Source organism: Sinocyclocheilus anshuiensis, unplaced genomic scaffold (genome assembly GCF_001515605.1).
Source record: "Sinocyclocheilus anshuiensis isolate Anshui unplaced genomic scaffold, SAMN03320099.WGS_v1.1 scaffold67, whole genome shotgun sequence".
Lineage (NCBI taxonomy): Eukaryota > Metazoa > Chordata > Actinopteri > Cypriniformes > Cyprinidae > Sinocyclocheilus > Sinocyclocheilus anshuiensis.
Window position 1 is genome coordinate 487,069 of NW_015552546.1, and position 11,936 is coordinate 499,004.

At 38.0% G+C, this 11,936-nt stretch overlaps 1 protein-coding gene across 4 annotated transcripts in view; it reads left to right on the plus strand.

Annotated features, from left to right (window-relative positions):
* The window catches only part of LOC107664174 (retinoic acid receptor gamma-A-like), a 61,843-nt gene that overhangs the window by 39,204 nt on the left and 10,703 nt on the right, over positions 1 to 11,936 (plus strand). Inside the window, exon 1 of one of the 4 annotated variants that reach the window (XM_016454643.1) lies at positions 11,488 to 11,535. The exons of the other annotated variants lie outside the window; for them this stretch is intronic. Coding sequence (XP_016310129.1) covers positions 11,505 to 11,535 — 31 coding nt within the window. The 5' untranslated portion in view covers positions 11,488 to 11,504. Of the gene's footprint in view, positions 1 to 11,487; positions 11,536 to 11,936 lie in introns of those variants that run through there. 4 annotated transcript variants of the gene reach the window in all.

Here is an 11,936-nt window from a genome sequence, read left to right on the forward strand (position 1 = left end):
TCCTTGAAGCACCAGGGCCCTATTGAGCCATATGTTTAAAAAAAGGAAGCACGCAGGTGATTTAGTAATCTATACATAAGAAAGATATCATCACGTTTCTATGAAGTGCTCTTAATTTACCTTTTTGTTCGCTAAGGGGTTGCTAATGATGTGTGACACTACAATTTCACAGCTTTGTTAGACTGTTAGAAAGTTTTTGTGTATATTTTTTTGGATTAAATGGTGGGTTTTTGCTTCATTAAAATAAGGACTAGAATCCGGGATCATCTTCCTGTCCTTATCATTTGGGCTCATACATACACGCTATTGTTTTCTGCAGTGTGCTGTCCACATCAGAGTCTGATAAGCTCTCTGAAACAGAGCTCTGCGTGAAAGACAGGGAAATGAGGGCTTCCTGTGTCCGCTGTCACACGCAGCACGATCTCATTTTTTGTTTTAATGGAAGTCCTCAATTATTTCGTTATAATTGCAAAAAGATTAAATTAAAAGATTAGAGTGCCCGACAAGGCAGGGGAATAAAAAACGATACTTGATTGATTCGATGCTTGAGAGTGTGTGTGTGTGTGTGTGTGTGTGTGTCTCTCAGCGTGTGTATGTTGAAGGAAAAAGGGAAAAGTGGTTGGCCGTGAGGGCTTCACACTGATTGCCTCCCAGTCCAATAACAGAGAGATACTCTGTTAATGTTAAAGAAGCTGCGAATAATATTTTTACTTCTTAAAACGTGTGCTCTTCAATCTTGCACTTCATTGCAAGCACATTCTAACCCAGTGTGGGTTGTCAACGTTGCAAATTAAGGATGCACTGATATTAAAATTCTGACTGATAAGCCTATAATTATTTTCATGTTATAGCTGGTAACTGATGAATGGCTGATATTTAAATGTCATAATATTTTGTCTAAATGAATTAAATATGTAACACTAAAATCAATCGTTTTGGATGCTACAAGTCAATTTAGGCATCAAAACTTCATAATGTACAGTATAAAATGGATATTTGTACTAAAGCATTATTGGTGCTTTTAAAGATGAACTAATTAAGGATTAGATGATGGCAAATGTGATCTAAATTTAAAAATAGTGAAAATGAGAATCCACAGTTACATATCCAATGCATCCCTAAAAGGTAAGCTTATTAAATGTCGAATCTCATAAGAAATGTGTCTGTGCTGTAATTATGTGCTTGTATCTTGTGCGTTTGCATCTGTGAAGTATTTAAATGTGGTGCAGTAGCTGTGTATGGATGGCCGTTGAACTCTAAGAGGGAGTCGAATACAAACCCAAAAGAGGAGGCCTGACGCGGCCGCTGAAATTCCACAGTCTGCCGCTGGAATCCATTTGCTGCTGTTTGGGCAGTTTATAATATCCCGGCAGGGTCAAGGAACCATAAATGAGAGAGATCCGCCTCTCATGGAACTGCAGCAATGACTGTTTTGCATCGCTTGAAGGATGGGCGAATTTTAGACTGACTGTGAAATGATCAGACGGTGCAATTGATAGAACCAAAACATGCACATGGTTCTGTTTGGTTTAGACTATTAGGCGAGTTCTTTGCACCTTGTTGTAGATTTCAGAACCGTCCCAACGGGCAAGCCGAAAGACTCATTGGACAGTCCAAATTTGTCCAATTAGCTAATCTTTCCACTTCACTTTCATGGGTCTCTGAAAGACACAAACAAGGCCAGGCATCATGGGATTGAAAACTCTGGGTGAGGCTCAATGGCTGTCATAGTTTGGCCATCACCTCCCTTTTTTCCGATGATTTAGTGGATGTTTACTGAGAGCTCCAGTGCCTGGTTGGCAGTTTCTCTCTGGTGGCGAGGTGTTGGCAGGATCTTTGTCAGTCTGAAACCATGTGTGAGCTCAGTGTGAGGGGAGAAGTTCTGTTACCAGTGTGTTGTTGACTGATGGCTTGGCTCTGTCGTTACTAGCACTCACTGTTATGTGAAAATGTGAGGCGAAATATAGCTCAAACCCCCACTATGTTTGTCTGCAGCTGGGCCGCAGGAACTCCCCGTCAGACAATCATTGGTTTTATCTAAAATGAGAATCAGGTTGAGGGGTTGCAGCACTGTTGATGAGACGATGCGTCTCAGAAGACATTGATTCTGGTATCGTGTTGTATTGCTAGCGCCGAGATCTGGTGCATGTTTCAGTGTTTAATGTTACCTCAATGCTTTTGATTCTTTAGAAATCTGCATATTATTGTTGTGAAACCTACGAGGATAAAACAATACTTTCAGACTGATTTTATCAGTGGTGTCATGTCACTGATAATCTTGCAGCTCTTGTCACGAAAAACATCCTGTTGTACGATGGGGAGGGATGGTCAGCAAGTCATCCACCAACCAACTAGTTGATGTAGATTTTATTTTTATTTTTTCTCTGGTATTTTTAGTGGTATTGCTTTAAAGGGGAATTAAGATTTCTTTGAGATTTTCATGTGCTGAGTGTGAGCTGTGGTTTAGCATGCTGAAACTGTCAGTGCGGTAAAACTTCCAGAGAGAAGTTGCGCCTTTATATTTATCCCCTTTAAAGCACCATCTTTACTGTCATCAAAGTACCACGGGAATAACCAATTCACTGCCTTTTAACATAAATTTTAAGAATATTTCTATATGACATAAATTGCCATTTCGCTCTGATATTTTAAGACAACACGTCAATATCTAAACCGTAAAAATGGTGTGTTAAAACCCCTAGCTGTCTCATATATATATATATATATATATATATATTTGTGTGTGTGTGTGTGTGTGTATTTTTAGATTTGTTTAAATAATTTTTTATAGAGAGAGACACATTTTCTTAATAGTAAAATAATAGTCATATAATATGAAATCTTACATATATTTTACATTTTGTGTGTGTAGATGGAGGTGAGAGGCCATCCTTAATCAGCCATAAAAGATGAATGGATACAAGAACCCAAGGATGCTTGTTAGGGAAGACCATCTGTACTTTACCCCCACACATCCATCTTTTTAAATGATCATCTGCTGTCTAAAGACTCAGCGCAGTGTTTAGAATGAGCAGGGATGACACCGTCTGTCTGGTGGATGGTGTCTATGGCTCGGCCGGTCTACGCTCCATTTAGAAAAGCTATGTTGGCTCTAAATAAAAAGCATATTGTGGTTTAGTCAATACAATGGAGTTGGATTTGTCTCTCAAGGTGACTTCCTAAACGGCTGAGCTCTGTCTGTTGCTCTCTGGGTGTTACGAGAGTACATCAAACCGCACGCAGTATTGTTTTGAAACTTTGCAATTGCCAGTTTGCACGAAACGTGCCCATCCACACCCTAACATCTTGGGCAGTCGCTGATGGCGTGATGCCACACTAAAGTGAAAAATTCCACTCTCGTAAGCACACATCATATGGTAATTTCCCCTATAGTCAAAGCAGAAGTTTCTCACAGACTCGCCCTTGTGCCATTAGAAAGAACAGAACTGTGCCAGGCTGTTGAACTGATAGTGAAAGAACGAGTATTTATACACAAGAAACCCACAGCTACTATAAGCATCGACCACAAATCACATAAACAGCAGGAAGCCACAACTCTGTTGGGTCCTTATGCAAAGCAAAGTTTTGCTTTGAGCTCATGCAGTTTCTAACTAATGACAGTTAGATGAGATCCGAGCGAGTCAAACATGCCTGCACTTTATTTTGCTGAATTAAGGTGTCAGCCTTCAAAGTTCGGCTGCTTCTTCTTTTGTGGTTTCTATTGTTTGGGGAAGGAAGCAATAAGGTCCCGAGTCCCGCTCCAGTCCCAAGCCGAGAGACACTTCAGGCTGTGACTCAAGCTAAGTTGCCCGTCTTAAAGCAGATGAGCGCAGACAGATGGTGAGAGGAAGTCTGCGAGGACCAGCAGATCAAAGATAATGGGTAGATGAGGCTGTCTCGCTGCCTGTTGGCTTGATCAATGGTTGTGTCCATGGAGGACGCATCCAGCCATTGGAGTGGAGAGGAATTAGAGGAGACACTCTCACTCAGGGGTTGACAGCACAGATGAAGCCTGGTGGGGGAGCTGGAGATTCAGTGGAGTTGCAAATTTGGATGTCTGTACCAGAAATCTGTCTTCTCTGAATCAGGCCTTCATTCCCGGTCTTTGTGCTCTGATTACCCCTCACTGTCTAGTTTGGATAGAGTCCTACTAGAGGAATAGGACACAATTCCCTTAAATGGTTTACTAAATGGGCCTTGTTTTGCACTACACAAAAGCTTTCTGTCAATAAACTCTTGAATTGTTCTTTTGCAGAACTGTTTCTTGCAGAAAAGTGCTAGCAGGTTCTAGTTTCTGTGAAGAACCGCTGAATAGGCCTAGATGACTTTCTAAAGAGCTAGGGAATTGAAAAGGTCTTTGAGGAGGTTTCCCTATGGCTTTGGGCTATAAAAACCATTTTGTTTCTAATTGAAAACTTTATTTTTAATTAAATAGTCTTTCAGTGGACACTTTTATCTAGAGCAGCTTACATATTGCAAATTACATTTATTATAGAGACAAGCCCCTGGAGCAACCCAAGGGTAAATGACTTGCTCAAGGGCATGATGGATCCAATGAAGATCAATGGAGTTAAACCAGCAACCTTCTGGTTACCAGACCAGAAAAAAGACACCTTTGGTAATGGAGAGAGCAGTATCTGTGTAAGCCGTAGTTGAGAGGGTGTCTGATTGCCTGTAATCCAGGAAGGACTCAAGTGTGGGCAATTGATTCTCTGAGTCCATTGATGTGTTAGTGCCACTCATTCAGGGGTCATTCAGGCCAAATGCTGGCTCACCTTCACTTACCTTTACTGGTGTGGCCATATTAGCAGAACTGCAGCATATTTTTGCAAGCAAAAAAGGGTCCAACAGCGTAGAGAGGTAGGACGCATCTCCTACATAGAAGTCACTTTCAAACCAAGCAACTTCCTGTTGGTCTATGTGGGAAAATAACGTGACCAGCTTGAAAATAAGCACAACCTGCATTTTGCAACTCCCAGTTGCGCAGATTCCTTTTGGAATGGCTTGATTTCTCAGAGCAACAGTCAATGTGACCCCATTTACCCTCACATTGTTTCAAACCTCTATTATTTTTTATTATTTTTCTTCTAAATAAAGCATTTCGTAAACTGAATGTTAATGGATTCCAAAGCAACACTGGACCACATTGACTTTCACGGGACACAAAAAACAGAGACATTTTTCAAATTATTCTTTTGTTGTTCCAGTCATGCAGGTTTGGACTGACTTGATGGTGAGTAAATGATGACAGATGCTTCACTTTTGGGTGAACTAACCTTTTCAGACAGATCCAGCCATTAAGTCTGCTCATACCTGTTGCCCTTTTGCTCACCTTGCGTGATGGGGCTGACCTACGGAAGACCTATTGCTGGCCGACTGCATGACTGAGAACGATAACTGTATGTGTTCATGTATGTATTCATGCCAGTGTGCTGGTTATGACATGAGGGTGTAAATTCCTTCAGTCTTGTCCAGTCTGGGCTGTATGTAAGTCTTTCTCTCTTTTTCTGTCTTTCGCTCTGAGTCATCTCTTGGACAGCAGCCCAGTTTTATCACAGGGCTTCCTTTCAGAAAGGGCCTTACTGCAAAAGGAAGGACTCCTCCTTTTTTACAGGCCTGGGATGGAGCGCATGAGAGGGAGGGATAAAAAGTAGAAAAATGGGAGGAGAGGAGGGAGAGATCAGGTAATGAGCTCTCAGACAGCTGTTGACAGCAACTGCTACTGCTCAGCACCTTTAATGAAAGCACACACACCTCTCAGCCCTGTAACTTAACACTCCTTTTGCACTGCATCTGTGGTGCAGAGACATTGTTTTTAAACTGGCCTCCTGAAGTATTTTTAGAAGGTAGGTCAACTCCTAAATGAAAGTTTTTAATTAGGGGTGCACATGATATCAGTTATTGTAACTGTTACAGTTAAATTGATAACTGTCTGATGATATTGGATCTTTATTTTATTTTTAATGTAATTTTATTTTATTTTACAACAAACAATTATCCACCTTTATTTATTTATGTATTTATTTATTTATTTTGTTGCTTAGTGTGTTCATTTTTTTTTTTTTGTGCGTGTTGAAAAATAGTATTTTTACCATTAACATTACTTTTTTTAAGTAAATTTGCCATGTAAATAGCAATATAGTATCTGGAAAGTGTTCACATCTTCATTTTAATTATTGTTTGTCTCAGTATGTGAAAAGTTTATTTTCTTTATTTCCTTTCTTTTATTTTCATGAAAACAATTATCAGCTATATGGCTATCTGAACATCTGGAAATTGTTCAAATCTTTGTTTGACTGATTATTTTATTTTATTTTATTTTATTTTATTTTATTTTATTTTATTTTATTTTATTTTATTTTATTTTATTTTATTTTATTTTATTTTATTTTATTTTATTTTATTTTATTTTATTTTATTTTATTTTATTTTATTTTATTTTATTTTATTTTATTTTATTTTATTTTATTTTATTTTATTTTATTTTATTTTATTTTATTTTATTTTATTTTATTTTATTTTACAACAAACAATTATCCACTTTTATTTATTTATTTATTTATTTATTTATTTTGTTGCTTAGTGCGTTAATATTTTTTTTTTTGGTGTGTTAAAAAATAGTATTTCTACCATTAACATTGCTTTTTTTTAAGTAAATTTGCCATGTAAATAGCAATATAGTATCTGGAAAGTGTTCACACCTTCATTTTAAAGGGGTTATATGATGCGATTTAAATTTTTCCTTTCTCTTTGGAGTGTTACAAGCTCTTAGTGCATAAAGAAGATCTGTAAAGTTGCAAAGACTAAAGTCTCAAATCCAAAGAGATATTCTTTATAAAAGTTCAGAGTCAGCCACACCTACCTAAAACGGCTCGTTCTAACACGCCCCCACATATCTACCTCACTATGTGGGAAGATTTGCATAACGCCGCCCAAATGTTCACGCAAAGAAAGAAGGCGTAACTTTTAGTCTCACTGTAGTTTTGTTGACGCTGCAGCCATGTCGTGAAGACGCTGTGTGCTTCGTTGTGAAAGCGAAACTACTTTGTTTGGTCTTCCGAAAGAGGACGATATCTGCTTCGTCATGCCTAGAGCTATTTCTCTGATCACAAATGCAGACAGAGTTTTATGTTTACGCGGCGTGATGCAGTGCAACGCAACGCGTAAAAAGACAGTATAAGGCAATATAATCAGTAATTATGTCCCCACTGGATGCAACAAATGCCTCGTTTGTAATGGATTTTAATGTTTTTGAATCATCGCTCTGTCCTGACAGGGCATCACAGTATGGTAGGGGCGTAACACTTCCGTCTCACGCTTGAGGTATTCGGCCAATCACAACGCACTGGATAGCTGGCCAATCACAGCACACCTCGCTTTTTCAGACCGATGAGCTTTGTAAAAATCGACGCGTTTCAGAAAGGCGGGGCATAGAGGAGAAACAATAATGTACAGTATGTGGAAAATAATGTTTTTTTTACTTTAAACCGCATAAACACATTTCATTACACCAAATACACAAAATAATGTTATTTTTAGCAGCATCATATGACCCCTTTAATTATTGTTTCTCTCAGTATGTGAAAAGTTTCTTTTCTTTATTTCCTTTCTTTTATTTTCATGAAAACAATTATCTGAACATCTGGAAATTGTTCAAATCTTTGTTTGACTGATTATTTTATTTTATTTTATTTTCAGCTTGTTTAGTTTTTTCAGGATTTTTTTAGTTTGTAAATTTGCCAAGTACTTGACAAAATAGTATCTGGAATTAGTTTGACTCTGTTTAAGTGATTGTTTCTCTCGATACATCAACATTTTTACTCTCGCTGCAATATGTGAATTTACAAATGTCGAAAAACAGCTTTCGGTAAGATAAAGCCTGCAATCAGTGAGAATACATCCAGTGGAAAGAGACAGTGATGCGGTGGAGAGGAAGGAAATGGAGTTGTGTAGTATGAGGTGGTATGATGACAACAGCATGTGAGGAGGATCTGGCTGTGGGCAGGAAGCCGTGGGCAATGAGACACAGAGACAGAGAAAGAGCCACGGTCGGTTCCCCTCATCAGGAAGTTGGCAGCCAGAGGAGAGGGCTGTGTGTCCTTGCCCATCAGTCACCGCTCGGAGAGAGAGGGGGGCCCTGCCAGTCAGTCTATCAATCACACCGCTCCAAAAAACCTGGCCAATCTGTGGCCCGTCTGCCACACTGGCTGCACGCACAACAAAGCAGTCTGTCCACCCCACTCGCCAGTATGGGGCTGTAATATGAGGCGAAGGCGAAATCATGGAGCTTTCAGTGGAGGGAAGCAAGATTATGTTCTGAGAAATGCAAAGCGAGCGACACACAAATACACGCCCAACACGCTGAAATACTTAAGAGGAATTGAGACGCAGAGAACTATATTGGCAAATCAAATGGGAGCCTCTAGAGACACTCGTTGGACGAGCGCCCATGCAGAACTGAACACACACACGCTCACATGCCAAGACTAGATTTGGGAACAGAGCTCCACTGAAGATTCAATCACACCCACAGTCACGTACACAAAATCTGCTCTTCTATTGTGAAAGAATAGTTGTTCCGCAGCCAATGCATCATATGCTGCTCAGCTAAAAGTAGTGTTGCAACACTTAAAACACATGAAGCTGACACTTGTTATTTTTTTGTCCTTTTAGACTTGTGTACTTTCTAATTTTTATACTGTCCTTCTGAACCAAAATAAAGAAACTCAAGGTCACAGCTCACTTCCTGTTACCCATGTGGCCTGATTTGTTTGCACTACTTGTTTATTGTGTTACCAAAGTCAGTTCTTCAGGAAATGGATTTGAACCTAGACCACTTTTTTCGGAAACAATGACATGTTTATAGTATGCATGCATGTTTATGTGCACCGCATTGTGGGCATTGACACTTACCCACTAGGTCTCACCTAAATATAGATGTTATTGATAATATTTAGATACTTTTTAATTGTATTAATTTAAGAGTTAAAAGTTTATTAATAAACATGAGATACTTAAATTATTTACTTGATATTTTAATGTAGAATTATGTGTTTTATTTTAAATATTAATATTTTATAATAATGTTTAATTGTTTCATTTAAATGTTTACATTTTATAAATTGTATTATAGTTTTATGATTATATAAACATACATGTTTGTTATATTTATGTTTTATCTATTTAAAAATATTTAATATTTTAATATTTTTAATTTAGTAAAAAAAAAAATGTATATTTCAAAAATATTTAATATATTTTTAGTAACAAATAAATGTGCATATGTTTATACATATGTTTATATATTTAAATATTTGTTTTACTTATTTTAATATATCTAAAATGTATATTTTTATGTAATAATTATTACTTAATTACTTTAATTATTAATTATTATTATTAATTACATATATTTCAATAATAATACATTAATGTTAATAATTTGAATACATATATTTTTAATAATAATATTTTTAATAATATAAATACTGTAAATGTTTATTAATATATTATGTTTTTGACACCCCTGTTGTGTGTATGTATACATATTTTTCCAGCATTGGATCATTGTGTGTGTTCGTATATTTACTTATCGTTACAATTTTTTGCATTTGTGTATTTACTTTGCCTGCTACCACAGGGGCACTTTGTCTGGGTTGACACTGGGATTAGCATAGGACGGTCCACCTGGAATACTTGTGTACAGAGGACACAGAGAGACCAGTTCAGGACAGAAACACAATACCAGGCAGGAAATGAACAGTGTCTACTGATAACTGCAGTCGGCTTCTACCTGTCCCTCCATCAGCAGCCATCCGCCCTCTGCCTTCTCATTGTGATGCAAATCAAGTCCCTGGCTGGAGAGCTGATAAGGAGGCCTCTCATTTCAGAGCGCTTTGTTTCCCAAACAGAGGAGAGCTTAGCAGAGGGGACGCAGAGAGGACCTCTGGCCTGACATAAGAACCCATCCCATTGTGCACCCCGGGAGAAGTGTTGACTGATATTTGGGAAGAGGTGTTAGTGGGAGGGAAAGCGACCGGGGTTTTTACGGCAGGAACCGTCTCGGGTTGTTGAGAGATCCTGATGGATTTTTGTCCCTCTCCCCCCTCCCATTCTTTTTACTCTCAGCTACTCAGACGGTGTCAATCAGTAGCTGTTTCTTCACACCACATGCAGTTTGCGATCCTTTTCAGGCGCTTGTCATTACCAGCATATTGCCAGTATTGCTATATAAACAAATGAGTTCACGCTAGGTTCAGTGGAGAGCATTGATCCTGCTGTGCAACATTTAGTTCAAAGTGTATACTTAGCATTCAAAACATGTATGTGTGTTGTGATAGCATACATGTTTGGGGTTTATACAAGAATTATAACTTTAATGCGACCTATTATGTTTGATAGCCTTTTTGCGTTCTTCAGTTATTTTGATGGTAATTTGCTAGTTAGTGTTCTCAACGCACCGATATATCGGCTAATAATCGGCAACGGCTGAGAAATTATTGACGCTGTTGGGCATACAAAAACAGCCAATGATCAGGGCTGATTATATCCTGTTAATCAAATCATTGAGTGATTTTCAGAATTCAGTTAATGAGCATTAAGAACATCCAAAAACTTAAGAAATCTTAATTTAATGTTCAGTATTCTGTTAATTCAAGTAATTTTACTTTGAAACATGGAAACACGTTAATATGAAGAGAGTAAAAGTTATTTACATCTCTTTCAAAATTGTGTAATAAATTGTTAATTTGAAAAGGTAAAAAAAAAAGAGAACCACCAAACTATCGTATCTATATCGCCACGTCATTCTAAATAATCGGATATCGGTATCGGCCAGTGGTGGAGGTAACGAATTACAATTACTCACGTTACTGTAATTAAGTAGTTTTTTCGGGTACTTGTACTTTTTTTGAGTATATTTTTAAAGCTGTACTTTTACTTGTACTTACAGTGGGTACGGAAAGTATTCAGACCCCCTTCAATTTTTCACTCTTTGTTATATTGCAGCCATTTGCTAAAATCATTTAAGTTAATTTTTTGTCCTCATTAATGTACACACAGCACCCCATATTGACAGAAAAACACAGAATTGTTGACATTTTTGCAGATTTATTAATGAATACTTTCCGTACCCACTGTAAGTACAAATTAAGCAAAATAATCCCGTTTATATCATTAAGCAGAGGTTCAAAGTCCAGTCCGAACACCAGTGGCCACAAGCTTTGGGCTCTGCTCTCACAGAGAATATTTACTTGTATAGCATATTTTATTTTAGATGAACTAGAAACAATGTTACATTTATAAAGTTTTATTTTGAAATGTAAGTCAATAACAATTGGCTGGAGCCAGAGCCAATGGTCAAAGTCTTTGCGAGAGGAGACCCCGCCCCATTTTGGAGGTTCTGCCCACTTTTGGAGTTCACGCCCCATTTTGGAGATCTCCGGTCTGCGGTCTCTCGCTCCTCTCCGACAGTGAGTTTTACACGCATCCGCCTCCTGTCGATTATGGAGTCTGAATGTCCGCGTGGGATTGCAGGTATTCCGCATAATTTTAATCATTCCCGCGCAAATGTGGCGAGCGCTTTATTGTTACATGAGAACACAGTCATGTAATTGCAGAAAACTGAACGCGAGCTCTCAAATAGACCTAATTTATACAAATGAACTGCCTGTCCTCTCACTCCGATATTGCTTGTACGCACTCAGACTGTGTGCAATCGCGATCTCTCCGTGCTTTTAAAATATAAATTATTTCTCTTTGCTCCTGGATTAAACTTTGTCAAAAGTTATCAACCATTCAGAATAGATCCACGCCTGACCGATGAAAATCCTACTGGAAATTTTATGGGCTGTAAGTGAAATGCACCGGAATGTCTTTCAACAATCAAAGATGGAACTTTAATTTCTTTACAATGTAAGTTTATGCTAGAAATGTTT